Source organism: Scomber scombrus, chromosome 21 (genome assembly GCF_963691925.1).
Source record: "Scomber scombrus chromosome 21, fScoSco1.1, whole genome shotgun sequence".
NCBI lineage: Eukaryota > Metazoa > Chordata > Actinopteri > Scombriformes > Scombridae > Scomber > Scomber scombrus.
Window position 1 is genome coordinate 6,711,912 of NC_084990.1, and position 23,943 is coordinate 6,735,854.

The 23,943-nt window shown below is 38.9% G+C and overlaps 1 protein-coding gene across 1 annotated transcript in view; it reads right to left on the reverse strand.

Moving 5' to 3' along the window:
- Positions 1-2,278: 2,278 nt before the first annotated feature.
- The window catches only part of pemt (phosphatidylethanolamine N-methyltransferase), a 74,488-nt gene continuing 52,823 nt past the window's right edge, over positions 2,279-23,943 (reverse strand). The window contains exons 5-7 of the mRNA XM_062442785.1: positions 21,864-21,975; positions 7,847-7,921; positions 2,279-3,818 (exon numbers count right to left, since the gene is read on the reverse strand). Coding sequence (XP_062298769.1) covers positions 3,764-3,818; positions 7,847-7,921; positions 21,864-21,975 — 242 coding nt within the window. The 3' untranslated portion in view covers positions 2,279-3,763. The remainder of the gene's footprint in view (positions 3,819-7,846; positions 7,922-21,863; positions 21,976-23,943) is intronic.

The following is a 23,943-nucleotide window of genomic DNA, read 5'->3' on the forward strand; positions in this document are numbered from 1 at the left end:
ATTTGGTGGTAAATGTAGCCTTACATGTAACCTTGGTATATGTTTACTTTGTTTCACCATTGTTATATTACAATTATTAATCTTACATATCCACAAATAGATAAAATACCTCATCGCTATGCATCCTGCAAACAGCTGTGTTTAAAAAAAGAAAAAGAAAAATAGAATATATATATATATATATATATATATATATATATATATATATATATATATATATATATATATATATATATATATATTCAAAATAAGTTATGTCTTTCTTTCAATTACTCCCAAGACAAATTCCAGATCAGGGTCTTTTGGAAGATCATGGGAATTTCAGTTTTCATTCCTGGAAAACTACTGCAGGGCTTTGTGAACAGGGCACAAAATACAAGCTCCTTGTAGCAACTGCAACAGGGAAGTGTGAAAACAACTTTTTGGATGGGAGCAGTGACTTCTAAGTCTTATTGGCGCAGCAAGCTTGCTAAGAAACAAGCAAAAACCCTGCCCAAAAGTGGGTGTCCATAAATATTATACATCGCTCCCTCTAAAACCACAAGTTGACATCATCAACTCATCTCCTGGGTCCGACTCCATTGGCAACAAACAAACACAACAGTGGTACCAATCTTCTCATGTATTTGGCATTTGCCAGAATGCCAAAATTGACAAAGAGAGGCCTATAATGACCTCATCTTGTACTGATGACAAAACTTTACCTCAGATGAAATGGTAAGTAGGTAAAAGGTATTTCTACTATGTAGGTTAATACAGGGGCATGCAGGTTTTGAGTGGAGAGGTTGGTGACATAAGATTCTCAGCTGCTCACATAAATGTAGTAGACCTCAGTGATACCACAGAGCTGTGTGTGTCTGAAATCAATCAGGTAGCCGAGGCTGGCTGTGTCGCACTCGCTTCTGATGCAAATGGTTGCTCGCTGCAGGAGAAAGAAGAAAGGAGTGATAGAGACCACTTGCTGGAATTGCTGCTCTTCTTGCTCACTCAGGCTTCATTGTTCACGATCAGTGCAGAGAAAGTCAAGCCTGCTGCTTTCCACGGACGAGACAGAACAAAGACATTTAAAACCTTTGCAAAAAAGTGATTCAATGTCTTTAAAACGTTAAAATAATATATTGTGTTACACATTACTTTTTATAGTTGTCAGTTTTACATTCCAGACATTGTCTAAGTGTGAAACTCCTGATGAAATAATTGCAAAACAAGCAAGAAAATCACTGTAATGTAGAGGAGAAATATTTTTCATTTGCATAATTGCTAAAATTTCCTTGATGATGTTTTTCACTTTGGTGAGAATGCATTTGTGCTGATTGTGTAAGGCAGCGACACCGCAGTCTGCCTGTAATTCAGAGAGGAACAAAGCACAAATTGCTTGATAAGGCTGTAATTTTCCTCAATTTATCAAGTCTGTCCTCTCTAAGTTATAGTCACATTTCTTTACATAAAGCCCAGAAAAAGGATGTGATGTCTGTGTGAGAGTGACACTGCAGTTTATGAACTGGTAGTGGGACTTTGGACCGGACAAGGTGCTGACACACCACTAGAATAACTTCTCCATTTTCACACAAATAGTTTACTGCTAGAAACTGAGAGTTCATTGTTTGACCATGGAAAGAGTTGACAATATTTTGATTGGAAGCTCCCGAACAGCTTCTGAATGCACCTCGTGGTAAGGTTGTTTCCATTAGCTGACTAATGAATATTTGTTTATTGCAGTTATATCAATAACTTAGCTAACATTTTAATTAGCAGTAAACAAACATTACATCTGTGGCTGGTGGGAATGTCATTAGTTTTGCAGGTACTTGATCATAAACTAAAGTACTGAACAAATTAAGATTTTGACTTGATGGTGGCTCCATATGGAAAAGTAAGAGACCACCAAAGATATTACAATTCAAGTGTTGAAGAAAAAGGTAAGGCCATCACCAAACTAGAATTCATCCTTTGGGGACCATGAATATCTACAAAATGTCATGCCAATCCATCTCAAAGTTATAGAGTGGTGCAGTTGGGATCAATGTGGTGGACTGACCAGTCAACCAGTCAACCAACTTTGCTATTGCTAGAGCCATATCGCTAGCGTGGTAAGTGAAAATAAGTGGCTGCAGTGGATTTGGTTCTTTGACTTCATCAATTTTGCTGACTCATACTAATGCTAGAATAATCATACAATAATCATCCTGCACCCACATCTGCTTTCAACAGGTGCTGCCTTAAGTGCTGCCTTTAGTAGTCTTGATTTCATAAGACAAAGAAAGACCAGTCCTTTAAACTGACTCACTCTTTTATTATATCCAGAATGACAAACAGTACATCACCAGGCAGTGTGTATTGTTCACTGTGGAATGGTTTGCATAGGTACATTATAATGATTACTGGAAAAATATTCTGAAATTTTAAAACAGTGTATGTGAAATATTGTAACATTAAAACAGTTCAAACTATAAGATTTTAATTCTTTTGAAACACCAATGGCAGTGTTGAAAGCTGTATCTTGGATTTGTGTTGGTTTTGTAAAATAAAAAAAACAGATTTACATTTGTCATGGAGGTCATGGCCCTCAACTTCTTTTTTAAATGTGCTTTGAAGTACACTTCCAGAAAGATCCAAATTCCTTGAGAAATGTTTTTTTTTTTTTACAAAACTTGAACTGACAACTGGTGGTATTGATTAACTAGTGAAAAACTATAAACATCTTGAAATGGAACCATTTTATATCAATAATAACAATACCTGGATGAGAATGCTGTAGTATTCATGTTGACAAAGTGATAGAAAGGTAAACAAAAACACAAGGAATTTTAAATTGCAATATTAGTAATATCACAGATAATTAACATAACAGGATAGGTTCACATTTCTTGAAGTCGATCTTAAAACAATACTGACGTCCTCATTGAAAGGGCTTTTGGTCGCTGTAATTGTTCCTCCTGTCTACACTGGCCACAAGGAGATCCCTTCAGAAAGCAATTGGGGACAAGTTCAACAAATTTAGATGAATCAAGTGAGTGTCCTCCAAAGTCAGTCTTTCTAGTATAAAAACTGGGATTTTTGGTAGCAAGAACCAATTACCAAAGTACCCAGACTGTAAACATTGATGTCTCTGGAAAGACTGCTCTTAAAGAGGACATGTTTATGTATTTCTCTCTTTTTTTTTTTGGAAGTTTCAGTCAAGTGAATATGAAACTGAGAAGTCACTGCAGCTAGCTGTGGTTCACCAAGAAACACACAGCACATGTAAAATTGACAATATTAATTTTCCTTTTTTGTTTGTGTATGGACTTAACAAATGACATGTAACATGTTAAAAAGTGAGGTAAGAGGTGTTGGTAGGTGTACTTTTGAATTAGATAGAGCCAGGTTAGCTCTTTCCCCTGCTTCTAGCATACATGCTAAGCTAGCTCCTGGCTCCAGCTTCACACTTAACACTGTTTGGATCTAACTATATGCAAAAAAATGAAGAACCCCCCCCCATCAGACTATTCCTTTAATTGAACATCCTTTCAGAATAAATTATGCCATGTGGTCTGAACAGAAACAATTGCTTCATTCATTTAACTCCCACAGATGAAGATGGAATAAAAACAATAGCTTAACATGAAGCTGCATTATGAACATTGTGGTCACATCCACACTGGGGGTGGATTAATAATCAAGGCTTTTGGGAAGTCACTCTGTTGTTCAGTCTGTCTGTCCTCATGACAGGATGGGAATCCTCTGCCAAACCAGCAGAAGGAGGCGTCTGGGTGGGAGGCGGTTATTCATGTTTGCGGCGCTGACTCCTCTCCTGATAGATCTGTTCAGTGAATGGTCTGTAAATACAGCAGAACAAACATATAATGGGACAATAAATCAGAGATTGGAACACGTACCACTCTGTGCCAGGACCCTGCATTTGTGTGCGTTGAACCGTGAGGTAGCTTGAGTGTGTGTGTATGATAGGAGGATGCTGTGTGTCTCCACATGTTCCTTCACTCCGTTGTGCACCATTGGCCCTCATATTAACAACTGTGCCATAAAACTGCAGCTCTGTTCCTGGTGTGTAATTGAGGAATTCAATAAATAACTAAGAGATACAGTAAGAGAGAAAACATTTGACAGAAGCACTAAAACAAACCAGGAATTAGAGTTATCAGGGAGGCCTCACATATTGTGTAAATCATTTCAGATGCTCAAGCCTCTTTTAAAAGTCATTGTCACATAGATAGTCAATCAGCCTCCAATACTTTCACTGCATCCCATACTTGGTTGTTGCTTATTTTGTGACCCCACACTGTTTCATACATCCAGCATAATTAAAACCAGTTTAAAGGCCAATTCACAGCAGAGAGTAACACAGCAACATTAATCTGCTTATATTCATGAAACATGTGGTGCTAGAGGCTTGGTCTTGTAGTAGTTACTTGAAATGTTGCTGGTGAGCAAAGCGCTAACATGCTGGGCAGCTGGGACATGCCAGCGCTGGTCAATCACAATAGCTCTCTCAGCTTGCTAATTGTGTTGAGTCAGTCTGAAACGTGACAGCAAGTTCACAACGTTTATTCTAATTTATGCTGCATTCACATAGATTGAGGCAGATGGTCGACAGACAACACCTTCTGGACGGCACTGGAAAAACAAAGTCTGACGGAATGGCATGATGGCATGACCGTATGATCAAATGCAACTTTCTCTTAATATTATCACAGGTAGTGGAGTAGGTGGTGCCAAACCCAGAGTCCTAGGTAAAAGTAAGGATAAGATTAAGATTAAGATTACTTTGAAGCAAGGAACATAGACAAGTTGGAACACCAGAAACATTGACGATGAACTGAGAAACAACTAAGAGAACAGACAGGTATTTATACACAGGGAGCTAAAGCGCTGAAACTAAGAGCTAATCACAAAACAGGTTACAGGTAGGTTGAGGTGACCAGAATAAGGAGGGAACATGTTGACTGGTTAACAAGGTGATCAGGAAAATGTGGCCGGCAATACACAGGGCAAGGCTGACGAGGCTAACAGGGGAGAGGTGGGGAAACCAGGCTGGGCACGGCTACGGAAACACATGAGGAACCTATAAGCTATCACCTGTCAAGAATAAAACCAATGCAAAGCAGAAATAACTTAAGAAAACCCAGGAATCACTGGAAAAAACAATACCAAGCACCACACAAAGAAACACAAATAGCAAATGCAGTTATCACAATTTGTAACAAAGCACATTCAAAACAGACAGACAAACCAATATAGACATTGTAGAAAAAGGAAGGAAGACAAGTCTAAGGGTCTCAGGAAGATCTGTGCAGAATGGCAGCTATAGCAGCAATATGTGTAACACAAACAGCTGTATCATCTGTTGTAGAGAAGTTTATATTCTGACTGAGGAGGTTAAACAAAACTGGATGGTGAAACACAACTAGTAAGCTACGATTGATTCCTCATTTGGACTCTTTGTCAACTAGTTCCTTCAAGGTTCAGCACTGTCTGGATGATTAAGCATTATCAACCATCCATATTTTAATGTCTAAATATCGGGTCATAAAATATGGTCAGGACATCCATGAGGAAAAGTCAGATACTGATGTTTTTACATCTCAGTGACCTCAATACAGAAATGACAGAGACTGTCTTCTGCATTGGACATTGTTATCTAGATAATTGTTTGAATCATACTGGAATAACCAGACTTTTCTGTGCTCTATATTACATCCCAAATATGATTAAAGCCATGATATCCTCATATAAAGGCATATTAGTGTTCATGTAAATGTATATGTAAATTTGGATAGACGCCAGTAGATGTCCAGAGACAGGCCCGTTTGCAGCCATTGTGTTTCATCTTGGGATTTAATATTATTGGAACAGTGGGGGGAAAGAAATCATTATTTGGTGCCAGCTTTCACTGTCACATCTTTGTATCACAGGGGGTTTATGAGCCAAAAAAGTTGAGAGGAACTGTCTGAACACCGATTTCTATTCACAACGTGGATCCTGCATCTATCCCGTTGGTGCCTTTATCCATTCTAATCACCATGTGAAGTAATATCAAACTGGGCGCCTTGCTATCCCTGCACAGTTTAACTAAATTAGATCATTCCCAATCTATGCCAGGGTCAGAAGATAAAAATAGCATATGAATCTTTTCCCAGTCACAGTGTGTAGTAAAATCTGGCACCTGCCTTTCCTTCAATTCACAGGTTCCGGTAAAATTACACAATTGTTGGTTTGGCACTGCCGGAAATTACCGCGGCGACATGTACACCTGCGTTCAGGGCTAACCTTTTCAAGTCTAACATGACTTTTCTTTTCACTCGTTGGGTGAATTGAAGCGATTCTGAAAGACGTGGCTGAATCACTTCCTGAAAATATATAATAGTTATGTAGAGGCAGAGACATATGGTAAAAAAGGCAGGAAATGGACAGACAGGCTTTTTCAGGTATAATTTGATGACTGGCATTTGGATTGGTTAACAATCACTTTTCTTTTAACTGTGTGTGTACGGTGACTGTGTGTGTATGTAAATAAATGTAGGTCAGTCAGTAGGTCAGTTATGACTTTACCAAACTGCCATTTTACATTATTTGTCTTGCTGCTGCAAATTGTGGTGTGTCACGTACAACTGTGTGTGTGTGTGTGTGTGTGTGTGTGCATCAGTGTTCTCTCAGTAGTGTGCACATTTTAATCATAAGCCGTTATGCGACAGCTTCCCCACACATGTAATGCGAAGGCCAGCTGCACAGTTAACACACGTGCATATAAACAAACGCCTATGCACCGGCTCTCAAGAACACACACACACGCGCACACACACACACACACACACACAAACACACACAAAAATCATGCTTGATGATCAAGTGCACTTAGCAGCTGCCTCCATGCTGAGCTCTGGCTAATTTGCGACTGGCTTATGGAGTCGCAGCATGTTTGTGTATTTCTGTGTGTATGCGGGTGTGTATATTTCTGCATACGTGTGTCTGTGCGGACAAATATTCAGAAGTAGGTCACTCATGACATGATTTTTAGGTATTGTTTAGTAATCATCATAGAAGAGCAGCAGGAGGAAGAGGATGGTGGCAGTGGACGTTACGGTTAAAGAGTAAAGCAATTGAAGGTCGAAGTCTTGGGTAAGAGGTCTTGAAGGGGAATGTTAATGTAAGCACTATATGAATGTGAAAAAGGTCATATAAACCTTTTGTGACTCCAGAGGAAGCTGTGTGAAGTGTAAATTGCTTCAACTTATGTCACTTTAAAATGAAAAGTATCTGTGGGTGTGGAGTGAGATCACCATACCTCTGCTTGAGGCTAGTGACTTGAGGCTATATTAGCCGTGACTAACACAACACACTGAAATCTCCAACCAAATGGTAATTTGAGTGTTTGAATATGTGGAATAATAATAACGATATCTTTGGTTCTGCTGTGTCATTTTTTTTATCACTTGATTTTTAAATGGGACACTACCCAGACTCAATTAGAATATAATTTGGACCTGACCAAATTTAGGTCCCTGATCAACTGTTTGCTACTTGGAACCGAATTTAGCTATGAATACCTCTCATCTAAAAGAGATGGGCATTGATCAATCTTTTTAATCTGGAGTTCCACAGGGAAAGATTTTGGGTCCTCTGCTGTTTTTATATGTGAACGATTTACAGCCTACTTGTGCTGAAAATCGTGGCTGAAATCATAGTTGAAATTGACAGATGGCTAAAGACAGTGTTGCATTCACACTACACCTTGTATGCATTCCTGAACTTCTCTAAATGCGACTTGAATAATAAGATTTCACTACATCCTCAGCGTGTGCATTTTATTGAGAAATGCGTGTGGGGCCTTAGAAAGAGAAGGACTTACCCCTCGAAATGTATCGCCACCTTGTAAGCCACAGCTACTAAAGCAGTCAGGACAAGACCGACAGGACTGGCACCCCTGGAGACAGAGAGGGAGAGAAAAAATAAAGCAAGACACATGGGTTATTTTATACAGTATATTGTGTAAACAAGACAACATGTACTGGATATGTGAATCTCTTCTTTGTGAAGTTCCAATTTTAGAAACAGGGCAAAGGTTTCTGGCACAGCTGCACTTATTTCCAAGGTGCATGGAGAAGGAAAACAGTCTGAAGAAAGTCAAAGCTCCAGCAACACGTGTAGTATAGGAGAATTTTATTAACAGACCAATGTGTTTCAGCTTGTGGCCTTCATCAGGGTAATCATAAACGCATTAAAAGCAGTATATAAATAGGGTAAAAATTCAAAAAAGGTACAAAAATATAAAAAAAATAACCAATAATGTGCAACTAAATATGCATCAGCCAATGGGTAATCCACCAAGGTGGGTTGGGTACATGGTCAATCATTGTACCATACAGGCAGGGATGCAACGGGAGTATCCAATAAATAACATTGGTGATATCATATTTGATCCATGAATACAGCATACAATCTAAACTGGGTTGCTGAAGCCTTTTTGATTTTTATAATGTTTTTCAAATACCCTCTATATTAATGCTGCTTGTAATGTGTTTTTATCAATCAATTGTTTATCCTTTAGTTCATCTGTGTAGACACAAATAAATCACACATGACACAGTGACCCACATATTCCTGATGAGAAAGCGGCACAGTGACGAGAGAGACGTGAGAGTCCTCTCACGTGGAGCAGCAGTGTGAGTAACATAAAGGTAGTTTCTCACTTCATTTTCTTGTCACACCACCTTTTGAACCCTATCATTATCGACAATGATATGAAGGTGAAAAAATAATTATAGCCACAACAATCAGAGCAGCAGCACAATGTGAGCGAGGTAAACAAGACTTGCTGAATGAAGCTTATAAAACTGCTCACACTGACCTAGTTAACCATGCAGTAATAGAAGCAACAGGAAACTGAGAAAAAAGGAAAATGTAAATGCAGGGTCAGTTTGAAGAAGATGTAAATGAAAAAATCTTTTTCATGGAGTTGTTCCGACTGAATTTCTTTAATGACAACAATGTTAAAAAAAGCAACATGCGGTTTGAACTTTTCACAAGTGTAGTTAAATTTATAAAGAATTTTTAATTGAATGGGATTTGAAAAGTTGTTTTAACAAAATGTTGGATGTATTGCCATGAAATGTTGTACAGACATCCATGGCGGACTTTGCAGGATTGGTAAAGACTTTGGGATGTATCCTAATGACTGTCCAAAAATATATATATTTTTGTGCCAGTGATCTCCCGTGGACTTCACATACTTGTGACCATTTTATACATTTCATAACCTGTGAAACTTCCCATTTATTGTGAGGAGAATTGTCCAAAGTGAGTCGACTCATTATTTGATGAGTACTATGTATTTGATTGTGGAATAATGTAATAACTGCAGCATGATATTTACATATTATTTACCATATATTTATTTATACCTTCAGGTCATGAAGTAACATAACATATAAAAAATAAATTGAATTGAATTACACCCACACATCAAGCTTGCCGTTATCTATGTATTAAATAATGGGAAAAACATTTGGAGCAAAGAGTCTCTTGGCAGTCTCTGGATGGTAGCTCGTGGGTGGCTTTCTCTCAGAAAACTGTCCACTGGCCAGACGATTGTGGTGTGATGCGGTGTACTTATACAGGGTGTTCAACCTTCGTTGGAGCTTAGCCCACAGGGATGTGAATCAATTACCGCTGAAGGATGGTGGCTTCACTTTCCAAACACATTTGCTGGTCTACAATTACATTTGTTATCAGTACAAAGTAAATGGAAGCATGGTATAAATATGAAATTATGTTTTGACCTATCACCAGGCCCTGCAGTTGGGTATCAGGTGACATCATTCTCTAGTGCTAAATTAACTTATCTTTAAGCTACCTTTAAATCCTACTCTCACCCAAGCAAAGAGAAGATACTTGGCTGCTTAATCCAGCCTTATATCTACACTGTATCTGCTTAGGCTAAACTGTGATGGCTGGCCAAACTGGCTTGATACGCAACTTCATCTGATTGGCATGGCCTGCTAAATTGTTCAACTACCATCCCTGTATAACTGGTTCCACTAGTCTTACCATTTGCAACAAATTAGCAAGACTTCTGGTATGAGAAACATCTGAAATTGTCTTTGTTGGACATCATGTCCATGACCAACCCATTCAAAAACCCACGTCTTCAGCCTTTAGCATTATTCTCCTGGCTTCCAGTAAGTGTTTACACAAGGACATTCCACATTACACAATGTACTTCACATTATAATAACATTTGCCTGACCAACAACATCTTACGCCTTTTCTCCTCCATGAAGTGTTGTACCAAGGAAAATCCTAGTGGATAACATATTGCATGTGCGTGGGCAATACGCTAAAACAACTACAAGGACTGCAGGCACGATTATGTTGGATATCCACAATGTTATTCCTTGCATACAGTATTTTTAATCACAGCTCCTTTCACAGGAAAGATCACTCTCTGACTATGTTCCAATATTACGCATTAGTTTCACTGCAAGTCTGTGCCTGTTTATGTTAAACCTTAAGTAATCAGGTACACACTGTATTGGCTCAACCTGAGTATTAGTACCATTCATACAACAATGATTACATTTATGTGCAACCTTGTGTAATCAGCTCATGTATCATCATCATAATAATATTGTGTGAATGTCCCGGTTTGACTTCACAGGGTACATTTGTATTTGGTTCACACGCTGTAGATCAGTGCTGTTTTACTGTTCTTGATGAGCATAGCATACATCTCTATCATGGGTCCAATCCAATGTTTTGCATTATGTGGTAAGCAACATTACAGTATATTAGTGTTACAATAATTTTGACTAATACATTTAACATGTTAGAAATTGTTCGTGCAAACCCCCAAAAAATATTTGCATGAAAGAGACCACTAGAGAGTAGGGCTGGGTATCGAATTAGATTATTCTTAAGGCACCGACCAAATTGCCTCGAGTATCAAAAAATGTCTTGTAGTTCGGTACCAAATTTTGATACCTGTGGGGTTAACCTCGCCCAACGTCAGTGAGCCAATAGGCATGCGGCATGGTTGACGTGCCAAGATCAAAAAGTGCTGGTGATTGGCTGTGTCCAGTCATCCAGAAAAAAACACTAGTTTACTCCCACAAACTTGGCTTGTTAGCTGTCACGTCGCGTGTATGCATCCCACCACCATCCATGTAAAAGATATGGAAAAGATCTAAAGAGCGGCTACATTTGAGCAGGATCGATTGCACGATGCAATATTTGTAACAAGGTAATTTCTACCAAAACTGGTAATACGACAAATCTGATGAAGCACTTGACGGTGCATGGAATAAACTTCAGAGCAGAAAGTTGCTCCGTCTCTGACTGCAAAAAGACGACCTGGACAAAGTGATCATCCCCTCAGTATCCTCCTGCAGCAGAGTCTTCTTCAGCATGTCCACCATATGAGTCCTCCTCTGAAACTACTGATCAAGGCAGCAGCACTGGGACTTCAACAGGTAGCATTAATAATAAGCAAACAATAAAATTCTTCTAACTTTTAGTGTTACATGCATGTTTGTTACAATTAAGCAATTCATGCGCAGCGAGTGGCCATATAAATTGGGAGCTACATGACCTTACATATTATTTGCATGTTTGGCAATAAACGGCAAGATAAATAAATGGGACCTCAGGACAGCTGTTAATTGTTACTGGTAATCTTCTACTTCTCTTCATTTGTAGATCAATATATATGACCCTCATAATCTATTGAATATAGACTCAGGTCTAGCAAATGAAAGAGGGCCTCAAAGAGAGAGCTGGTGACCAAGATGACAGCTCATCTGATGAAGACTGCAGTATCAACATTGGTAAGAATGTATAAAGACATCCTATTTTTTCCCCATTTCATTTTCAGAAGAAAATGAACTTGTTTGATTCTACCTTGATAGCATTTTATATTATTTTTTTATTTCTTCACTTTTGGTTCACAGAAGAGGCCAAAGCTCTCTACCCTTGAGGAGCTATTTGTTGAAGAGGACATGGCAGTTGAACTAAGAACAGAGACCAGTGTCAACAGCATTACAGAGAAGACTCAGGCAAAGATAAAGCATAACAGAGGTCTACCATCTACGTTGCCCTCAGTGAATCCAGTAACGTGGTGGTGGGGCATGAAGGACACTCTGCCAATGCTTTCTGACTTGGCAACAAGGTATCTCTGTGCAAGCAACATCCACACCCTCAGAACGTACTTTTTTCTACTGCAGTGGACACTATTAGCCTGGAGTGAGCTTGTCTGTCACCTGAAAAAGCTGACATTTTTCTAAATCACGATTTTTCTAAAGAATAATTGCTGAGTGATATAATAGTATACTGCAGTGAGCCTCATATACTGACTTGAAACGTTCAGGAATCGGTATCGAAGGCAAGGTATCGGTATTTGTATGGGTATCGAACATTTTTGAACAATACCCAGCCCTACTAGAGAGGGGAGGGAAAATATATGTTTGTACTGCATTGTAATTTCAGTGTAATTGGGGTGAACTGACCCTTTAATAGGTTGGGAGGCCAGTCCAGTTTGACTTTTTTGTTAACAACTGTAATAATTATTAGTACAGTATAAAATCCTGCTAACTTCTTTGAAGAACCAACAAAGCATGTCAAGACACGTGCAGCCATGAAATGTTTGGCACTACCTTTGACTATTTAGCTATCTTTGACCTTTGTGAAGATGAAAAGAAAATGTGACTGCAGCACAGGAACACACTGGGAACTTTGTTCAGAGACTGAATATCGGAGGTCAGTCAGCACTTCCTGTTAGAATTTGTTAAATTCATCTCTTGAAAGAAGTCCTTGCTCTTTGATTCTGACACCAAATCTGACATTTACGATTTATTTTCAAGATGCCTGAAACATCTTCAGGGATTTTGTATTGTATTGGGCCAGGTGTCCATACAGTATATTGAGCTCACTTTATGCTGTATATTAATGGCAGAAGATAGAAACAAAATTGTTGATTCTTCGGGGAGCGCTCTTGTGACTGTAGATTTCTGTGTCAGTTCAGTAATAACTGTGATTAACTCAGATCAACGCTTTTGTCTACTTCGACTTTGACCCATAAAACTGGTACAGTGAATCCAGACGATTGTGACACCAATATGACACCATGATGAGTCAGACCTTACATAGTAATCTCCATTTACCACTGACCCACATTACAAACTGTCATAATTACAAATGACAAAACCAACACTGATCACAGACTGTTGACTGACATGCTTTTGCCAAACTGGAACACAATCCCCATTTATCTGAGTGACACAGCACTCCTCTGAACTAGAATTAAATGCTAAATTTATCTTGTCTTCTTCTTTATTATAGTAGTTAGCCATTTGATGTCCTCTTCATGCTGGAAATACTTTTTGAACTTCACTTTTACATGGCTTGTTATATGATATGATAATCAAGGTCACTATTGTATGATCCACAGAGAGAACACCTGTCAGTTTGGTGTGAGTTAATGAGCAACTGAATAAATGAATCCTGATATTAGAATATTATTTTTCCGTTCTGTGCATCTGTTGAGCTCACATGTCTGTAAGTCTCAGTCTGCTATCTAAATCTGTGTGGTTATCTGCATCTATGCACATGAATGTGCACTGTTTGTTTCCATATGCACTAGATGTATGAATCAGGCTGCAGATGCTCATATGCTGGTAGAATGAAAAACTATATAACTGAAGAACAACAATAAGCAGATGTGGATTAAAAAAAGACAGGTTAGTAGTATGTTCTGATGGCCCAGGCCAAATGTTATTTTCTGATAAGTAATTAATGTAAGTTTGAAAAAATGTACAACAAAAAGGTTTAAAAAAACAGCCGCAGAAGTAGTTAAAGGGTTTTGTATTCACACGTAGTCACAGACCATGTCATATGAACAGGATGTGACTGATAGATGATGATGTGACCGGTAGAATTGTTGAAAATTGACCACATTTGCATGTACAGAGGATGTCCACTAGAGGTGAAACCTTGGTTATACAGTCTGCAGAAAAAATGTAGGTCATATGCTCATTTCTGTGGTGTGCTCAGTGATTTGGATTGGTAGAGTTTGTTGTTAGATAGTGTTCAACCTATAGCAGAAGTGCTTGCCTGCTGATTCAGGGCATAAAGGTCCCTGCACACACATTTCCTAAAACATCTTTTTCTCAGGTAATGTTCACGGCAGGTAAGCAGCAAAAGACTGACAATTGAAAAGTTTATTGTCAGCTGAACTTAAGAACTTTCTTATCCTGCGACTGTCTGACACATTTCATTCACAAAAGACCAGGTACGTTTACAAGTGTGTGTACACATTGACAGATTCGTTTACGCATTCACAAATCTGTGTACACATTTACATATTGAGAAACAACTTCATAGTGCTTGCAGCTGTCAGCAATGGACTATTTTCCCCAGTGTTATGCATTACATTTAAATAAAACTCTTCACAGTTAAAAGCAAAATTTGAACAGATGTTTTTACTCTGGTTTCAGAGCTTTAAATGACCAATACCTCCCATTTGTTCCAGTGATTCAAAAAAATGTGGTGTTTCTGGTTATTTCTTATTGACAGCTGGTTATCTAGAAAATCAAATAACTTATGAATTTTTAGTGGGCAGGACTAATAAGGATTCCACGACATACTGTAGACACCTAGCTACTTTATATACATGAAAACTAGCGACGGAAAAACAACCGTGGGTGAGATTGACGTGTTGTTACCGAAGCTTCTGTGTCAACTGAAAATAACATTAGCAAGACGAATACATGACTCACTACCTTAACTGGAAATTCAATGTTCTGTTTCAGAGGTAAGAAAATCTCATTCAAAGTCACATTTGTAATAAAGTCTAGGAAATAGCCTTACATATTTATAAGAGTCAAACATTCTAGTATATTCAATATTTAATTTTTCTGTGGTCTTTAATGAGCACTATTTCCCGTAGGCACTACGTCATTGTCATTACCTTCCCTGGCTCGGCAGGGGTTTATGGCACAAGTTCACCTACTTCCAAGATGCATGGAGATGGGAAAATAGTCTAAAGAGGTCAAAACCTCATCAACCTTAATCAGGGTCCTCATGAAACACTTTTTTGTAATGTGTAATGTGTGTCTATTGATGACCCTGTTGAAGGCCAGATGCCGAAATGTGTTGGTCTAACTATAAAGTTGTTCTATATACAAGTATTGCTATAGTTTTTACTACTTTAGACTAGCATCACTAGGTTAGTGGAGGTGAGTGTTGATGGTTGAATTGCCTTTCAGTGATATGAACATGCTGTCATATATTTATGGATTACAGACACAAAAACAAAAGTTCAAGAGATAACGTAAAGTGAAAACTCTTAATTCCATCAAGGTCCCAAGAAGAAGTTGGTGGAATCATGTTGGTAGATCATCATTAGTGATGTGAAAGAAACAAATTACCATGACATAAGCACATGTGCTACTGTGCAAGTAGGAGTATTTCTGTATTTCTTGTGTGCTAATATATCATTATTGAACTTTGTTGAGCTCGTGAAGGTTTCAACTTGATTAAATCCAGTGCTGTAGTTAATTGACTAATTTATTTTAGAATGTGGATAGTAATATCCGGTTAAACTTTTCCTCAAGTGCACCGTTTCATAGAGGCTAGTTGAACAGAGGCTAGCCTGAAGTGATATCAGGACTTTGGCTTTCTATAAAGTGAATTGTTATTCTACAGCGATAAGATTGTGAACTTACTGTCATAGTAAACTCACAGAAACTCAAGAGGCTCTTTTTCCATTCGGCATCTCAAACAGAAGCGGATAACACTGACCCATTTTAGTGTCATGCCAGGAAATTTGATCATCACATTTTACTAGCTTTGCCCGTTAAGTGGATGCGTGCCTTGCTTTTGTAGACTACATTACAGTGAAAACATATTTACCCCCACTATTATCCTGAGTTCCTCCACTGAAAGTAGGTTAATAACATATATTCCAACTCATACTCTGCTTAGACCTCGCTTATAAGCACACACATACCTTCTAACCGACAAGCATCAGACGGGTTGCATGTGCTTTAAGTGCCGAGCAAGCTGTGATTCACTGTTATCTTGAGTTAACAGCGCTCAGATGATACCTGACCTGCCTTCGTTTTAAGAAAAATGGAGAAGCAAATCAAACCCCGGCCCCTGAGATGGAAGAAAAACTTTCTCTTACACAAAGGCATACATCTTTTCTTTCTTCCAGGGCTTATCTTTCATCAAATCATCCTATCTTATCCCCTCAAGAGAGCCTTGCTGCTGTCTCAGTTGCCTTTCAGAGTACTCAAAGCGCAAACAGATACTCAAATATGTCATCAGTGGAGTCTTGTGATGTGTTCGCTTGCTCTATGTGAACGTGTCTTTCATCAGATGCTTACATTTTACTGTGTCTTGAGGTGGGAAATTGACAGAGATGAATATCAATCCTAGCCCCCATTCACACATGACCTCATGCAGGAAATGTTCCTGAACATTTCAGGGACAGACTGCGCCTCTGTTAAAAAGTTGGTCTTAGAAGGTGACAGCAACAATAGGGAGGTCATTTAGCCTCTGTAACCTGCATTATTTCTACATTGTTCTTACAATTTTTTTTTAATTTCTTCTGGCCGTACTACAAAACCCTGGTATACCGAGCATTTTGAGGTTAAGGTAACTTTTATTATTTCCCTCAGGAGACAGTTGTCTTGTTTAAAGGGGGTTTTTGTCACATATCAGCAGCCAGCTCTAAGCTTATTATATGTCTTATATTAGTAGGTATGGTTTGGTCATGAATTGATTTGACTTCATGTTTTACTCAAGTAAAAGATAACTGAGAGTTTGTAAAACTGAACCTTTTGGAAGACAGGCCAGGAGATAAAAAATATGTCCTTCCATTTTTAAACTACTTTAAAAATGTTTTTAGAACCTTTTTATAGTTTTTCATGCATTGAACATTGTTTTATTGTTTTTTTTGACAGCTACTTGGATAGGCCTACTCTATTTTGGATGTACCAAACACAGAATGGAACTATTTGGTGCACAGGCAGAGCTACAGCTATTCACAAGCATCAAACAGGGACTACGGTGACACCAACAGCCATCACAAGCTAAAGGAAGAATCACCTGCAGAAAGAGTTTATGACTTTACACCGGTGGTTGCAGCACCACAGGGGTTCACAACTGTTGTAGATCAATATGATTCAGAACACGGTTAACAGCAGTTGAGAGTTGAGATTTCAAGATCCCATAACAAGCAGTTGTTGTGTGAAAATGGATGGAAACCCTACCAAGACACCTACACTGCTGAGTATAGGATCTGAATACGTCTTCCGCCAGTAGATTTAAATGGCAGGTAATGGTGCAGAAGAGAATATGAAAATCATGTGTCAAAGCTCGACTATAGCTAGAATATTGTGCAATTTACTCAAATAATAGATAATAGTGCACAATCTCCATGGTCTGAAGTACCATATACGAGGAGATGACGACTATCGCAGTTCTTATGAAAACACAACATATAGATATGTAACAAAAAAAGAAATCAGGGCAGCTCCAGCTACACTGCGATCAACACGTGCAATCATCTTACCTGACTGAGAATACATGTATAGTGAAATGAGGTCGATGGATAGCAGGTTAGAAGGACAAGTGGCGGTTACAATACAGCTCACATTGTCTTAAGTGGTACTTAAGACAGAGATATATGTGTGTGGGCAGGAGCGTTTATGTCATTTTAAATGTTTCCTGTGCAGAAAAAACAGCAGGAAACACACTTTATTTCAAATTACTAATGAAAACAAAAAATAACTGACTTTCAAAAAACAACCTAAAATGACACACAAAACTACAGTAAGTATTTTGTATGTCACTTAAAGAATTGTTAGTTTATTAAGATTTCTTTTTTACAAATGACCAACTATATGAACGTAAATATAATGACCCTAACCCTAACCAACTTCTTATAATTTGCACCATATTACACGACCCTGTCTGTTAAATGTCCTAAAAATGAACGATTAAATACCTGCAAATTAAAACTGTAATATAAAGTGTTACTGTTCAAATGAATTAGAAGAACCCACTGTGGATGAACAGTTAATCCACTTCAGTTGTTGTATCAATGCAATTTAGAAGTTGTGGTTACCATTAATGAGGTTTTAAAGAGGCTACTTTGTGCCAGTACAGGTGTTTCTTCCCAGGTAAAAAGAACTGGTGTTTACCCCATTTCTTTATTGGTGGATGATAATATAACACTGCATCACTACATGCATCACGAGATCTTGTTTTTAAATGACACATTTGTGCAAGCGAAAGTTTAAATAGAACACATCAATGTGCACAGAAAAGTAAAAGTAAAGTATTTACACATACATACACAGTAACAACAAATCTAACGCAATAAAAAACAACCAGAAAAAGAAGATCAAATGTGCAGGATAAAAATGTTCGGGATAGAACTTGACTGGAGGGGTGTGATATTCTTGTATCTGACAGGCACAGCACAAATATGTGCAGCATAGCTCAATGAAGACAAAAATACAAATAAATTAATTCCCAAATTCCCTACGAGCGAAACCACTGGTGTTACATAACTGTATCATCTTTCTTTGTTGTTGTACGGAAAAAAACTAAAATGTAAAATCATCCCACAAGAACTATGCTGTAACCATGACATAGCAAATGTAGCCATGAATACATGCTTTATCCATCTTAAGATGTTTTTTTTTTTTACTGTTTTATGACTGAACTCTGCCTTTGTTTTTTTGGTGCTCCACCATATACACGCCATAGTTTAAGCCCCAGCTGAACACAAACAGGGTAGATGAGGAGAGGGAAGGGTGGGGGGCGCCCGGAGCAGACTGTGACCTTTTAAAAGTCAGAGAGTCGTTGTTCTCTCGCTCAAAGATACAGCTCCATCCCACAAGCACAACACATGATAATGGTTCATGATGTAACTGAAAGCGGCATTCATCACACTGTTAATCACTTTGGTTATGTTACGGTAATGGGACAAATGAACTGTAGTGAGAATTGGTGGTGGGGTTTTCTCAAAGTATGAGAAAACAGAACAAGTTGACAAGGATTTAAATTCACACACACGGATCCTTACAATTCTCATTCCCAGACTGGACATCATTCATGGCAAGCATTTTCCAACAATAGTCATTCACTGCATCTGAATTCAGTTGATTTTTTAAATGACGATGAATCCTCTTTGGGTGCATAGACACTTAAGGCAACTTTGAAGATGAGTAAGTCGCAAATATAACCCTGTCTGTGAATATTCTCAATCATCCAGGTCATGATTAACCAAGGAGGGTTGAATCAAGGGAAGCTGGACTTGGTTGTAGGTACCTGCAGAGGTTTCGTCTCTCATCCAAGCTGCTTCTTCAGTTCTAATTGACTGGTGGGTTTTTGGATGTCACATGAAGCCAAATATGTGAATGGTTTTTATGTCCCCTGGGATAAGAAGAGAGCATTGTAGGTGGGGGATAAGTTGTGTTGTAAACCTCGTCCACTGTTGAGAGACGGCTTTTCTACTTTAACACGCTTCACTCCTCTTTGTCCTAACTTTCTAAAATATGTACATTGTTGTTGTTGAAAGACTGTCCAGTCATGCCTTTGCTTAGTGGTGGTTTAATTTCCCCGATATACAAGAATGTTCATTCCTCACTGCATTGGATTGCACACAATAGATTGCTTTTCTTGTGTTTGGGTGTGCAGTCTTTTAGGTGGAACAGTTTCTGTCTTAGCGTGTTGCTGGGTTTAAAAAACATTGGGATGGTGGTGTTTGTTGAAAATCCTCCTGGGTTTCAAATATAAGGCTGTATATGTGACAAAGTACAGTGCAAACTTGTAGAATACAAATGTGTTCAGGTTAAGTTTGCCGTAATACTTTGTCTGGAATGATGCTCCATACTAAAATACTAGTAACCACAAAAGGGAACATCTGCATGATGATGCAACAATTTAACGGTCACCTCATTTATTTAGCTGCATGAATTCAGCTCGAGTTCATGTATCAGCCTGAGTGCATCTGCTCATGTGTGTCAGCTAATCTCCATCCCAGGTCACAGAGAAAAGGCCAGTAAGTGGTCTAATTTGTGGGAAAAACTGTCTGGCACAGCGAGGGGCTTCAGGGAGTAGAAGGGGTGGTATGTGCATGTGTGTGTGTGTGTGTGTGTGTGTGTGTGTGTGTGTATGTGTGTGTGTGTGTGTGTGTGTGTGTGTGTGTGTGTGTGTGTGTGTGTGTGTGATTGTGGGGAGAGCTTTTTTCCTCTACATGGTTATGTGTAGTTGCAGTCCAGAGGAGTGTGTTCTTTGTCTGTGTGATCCTTCAGATGCGAGGAAGTACTCCCAGTCATGGTGAAGAATGTCCTTGATGGGTTTGTAGCTTTTACATTTCTGTTAACAACATGTGTGATGTGCATATTAAGAAAAGATGACAGTAATCACTAAGATGATTGTTGGCATAGCAGGAATAAAATTATCAATGACAAGTATTCGACTTCAAAATGATACAACATAAAATAGTGAGCTTTACAGATCTTATGGGGCAAATTGTGTTACTTGGACAGAGCCAGGCTAGCTTTTTCCCACCATATGAAGTCTTTATGCTCAGCTAAGCTGCCATTAACTTCATATTTAGAAACCAGATATTAATGTGATATCAATATTATCATCTTACTCTGCATAAAAGGGAATTAATGAATCTCCCAAGTTGTCAAACAATACTTTTAAGCCAACAATAAATCTTTAAGACAAGTCCTCCGTAATATCTGAGCAATCTGAACATGCTCATGAACCACAACAGGCAAGTAAGTAGATTTTGAGTTTAGATTGCTTTGTCAGATTAAAAAAAAAACAAAAAAAAAAACGTTGCAAATGTTTCATAAGACAGGAAATACATTCAAAATGTTTGAAGGATTGACAGAACACATTCATCTAAAAAACACCCAAAATACTTGGGATATAATTGGGATGTCTGTAATCATCAGTGACTGTATAAATGTCTTTGTTGCCATGTTCTTGTACAAGTTCACTGATTTGAACACTATTATTAGAGCCATCTTGTTCGAGCGGAGACGGTCTGTTAAGGGTTAAACCATAGAACTATTTTCAGAGCTTGCATTCGCTATTCTGTAGAACCTTTGAACAACAACGCAGGGACAAAAGGATGACAACTGGACACAGCAGAACAGGTTCAATAAAGGTTGCTACTGCTTCTCAAGTGAGGGAATAAAAGAAGGATAGAGAGAGAGAGGGAGATGACAGCAACTGGAGGGAACCAGTTAAGCTACAGAGACAAGAGGTTGTAGTGAAATGAGTCCATCATCAGCTCGATCACTCAATAGCTTGCAGCACAGAAAACACTGGGCTAAAAGTCAGTTCAATTCAAAGCAGAGAGAAAATGGGTCAAAATAAGTCACAACAAAAAGGATTATGGAGGCAGGAAAAAATTAGGAATGGAGTCCACGTAGCTGTGTGTGAGAAGGAGTGGGGGGGGCTAATATTTTTTTGTCAGCGGCAGGCTCACCGACCCTGGAGCCCTCGCCTAGCAACTACACACGCCGGGCTCCGAATGATGTGGTCATGGTTGTCATAGAGACGAGGCACATGTTAAAGTTTTACCTCCCCACCTTTTCATGAAGGAGGTGATTTGCAACTTGGAGAATACGACGTTTCACATTTAGACGTCGCAGCTTATTATCTCAGCCACTTCTGCGTGCCCCACACTTTATTTAGAGCGTCATTTAATGTACATCAGCACTTTGTCGGAAAGGCTGACGCTCCTTTTTCTTTATGTTTTCTTTTTGTTTGTTATTTATAGAAGTTAATTTCAGATCTCTACAGAGACAGTCACTTCAAATTCTCTCCCCACTTACATGAGTGCCAGGCCGAGGTAGTTGGCAGTGCTGCCCCAGTACATGGGGTTCTCAGTGATGTTGAATGGAAAGCCTGTCACCTTCTCATCCATCAGAATGCCAAAGTAGTCACCTGAAAAATCAAACACAAACACACACACATACACATACAGCAGGTTATTACTGTGGCAGGTTGCGATGTGAGGATTTTGGCTCGATTCAACACAAACACTGCATTTCATACAGAAATCAGGCATTTTTTTGTTACTGTTTTCTGTGTTCGGTGTTCAGAGGCTGGATCCTATCCTAGCGTACACTTGGCGAGAAGCAGGGAACATCTCTGGATATTCAATGGTTCCAAAAGCGAGTCCTGCCAACCGTCTATCAAAAGCGGGTCGGGATTCAGTGCCAGAATTTGTGGGCTGCCTCAAACTGTCGCCATGGTTCCTCTACATCTCTGTGTCAACGACATCGATGCCTAGTTTTAAACTTTGATTGCACATCTTGAATCAGAAGCGTTTTGGTCAGCTTGACTCACTGAGATCATCTTCTGACATGCTTCTGACAGAAACAACAGCGGACACTGAGTTCAAACTGGATGTACTGCCAAAGGGAACATGACTTTGGCACCACATGGCCATGTTAATGCTAAACTGTCTGGCAGATCCACCATCACCTGGCTGCTACTGATGTCAACAACATGACCACATTGAGATGACCTCATGAGAAAACAGAGGTGAAAGTTTGATCCTGTATCAACACTTGAAGCAAGGAATGAGCCAGAATTGATTAAAGTTGAACTGAAACTTGATTTTTTTCTCACTCTGGGTTAAGAAATACATACTTTAATGACCCTGCTGCTATTGTTCCTATTTTTTATAACAGGAATGAAACTATTTTGTAGAAAATGGACAAAATATTGTGTCAAGCCTCCAGGTGGGCGTTTCCCTTGGCATGCGGCTCACTGATATTTGAGCGCCGGTGTTGCTAGGAGACAAGCTGTCAACTTCAGTGGCGTGTTACTGATTCAAACTCAGTTGCTTTCAAGCATTGGTGAAAACAGCCGCCTGTGCTTATAAACCATGGAACTTTCTGGATGTGTCATGCTGTCAAAGTGGAATCTAGTTAGCCTAGCTTGCTGACATTAGCACTTATTTACACTAGATGATCCAGCACTTTCAGACTGAAGTACCTCACCAATTATTGGATGGATTACCATGAAATGTCTTAGAAAACATCGATAGCAGAATGGCTTTTGGCATGAGACACAAACAAATGTCATGTCAAATCTTTGATGAAAAACATAGCTGTAAAGGTTAAACAGACATCCACCACACACAGGACACACTTTACTCTCACATTTAAGCACTGCCAATGGTTCATACACATGGGTTGGGTACAGAAAACATGGTTTGCATAGTTTTAGTTGGCACTGGCAGACACACAAACCACACCATGGTCACTTTACAGGGACATTACATAGACTTACATTCATTTCTGGAGACTGGCCCTAACCCTAACCATCATCACCAGTTACCCAACCCTAACCTTAACCACTGATTCAAAAATCACCCTTTTCCCAATTGGGGACATGACTTTTGTCTCCAATTGAACAAGCTATCCGCAGTTAACTGGTACTAAGTCATTGTCCCCAAAAGTAGCCTATGACAGAGCTCAAAATCCTCAAAATCACAAAAGCTTTCATGTAAGTTAAATTTACTTTCCTTGACAATTTTGTATGTAAGATGTAAAATGAAACCTGATTTTGTTTATTACAACTTTGGTTTACAACTATAGTAATGATGAATGGAATGAATTTCAATTGGATTTCTTTGATCATCCAGGATTGTGGTAAAAATAGATTTCAAAAAGTGTGTGTGTGTGTGTGTGTGTGAGTGTGTGTGTGTGTGTGTGTGTGTGTGTGTGTGTGTGTGTGTGTGTGTGTGTGTGTGTGCGTGGGCGCATGGGTGCGTGCTTCCTTGTGCAGTGGGGGTCTTAAGCCAATACAACATTAAGGGCTGCTGAACTAGGGCACTGCTCACTGTAACCTGAGCACTTTGCCATGTAATACATTTCCCTGGTATTGTGCGCACACAAAAAC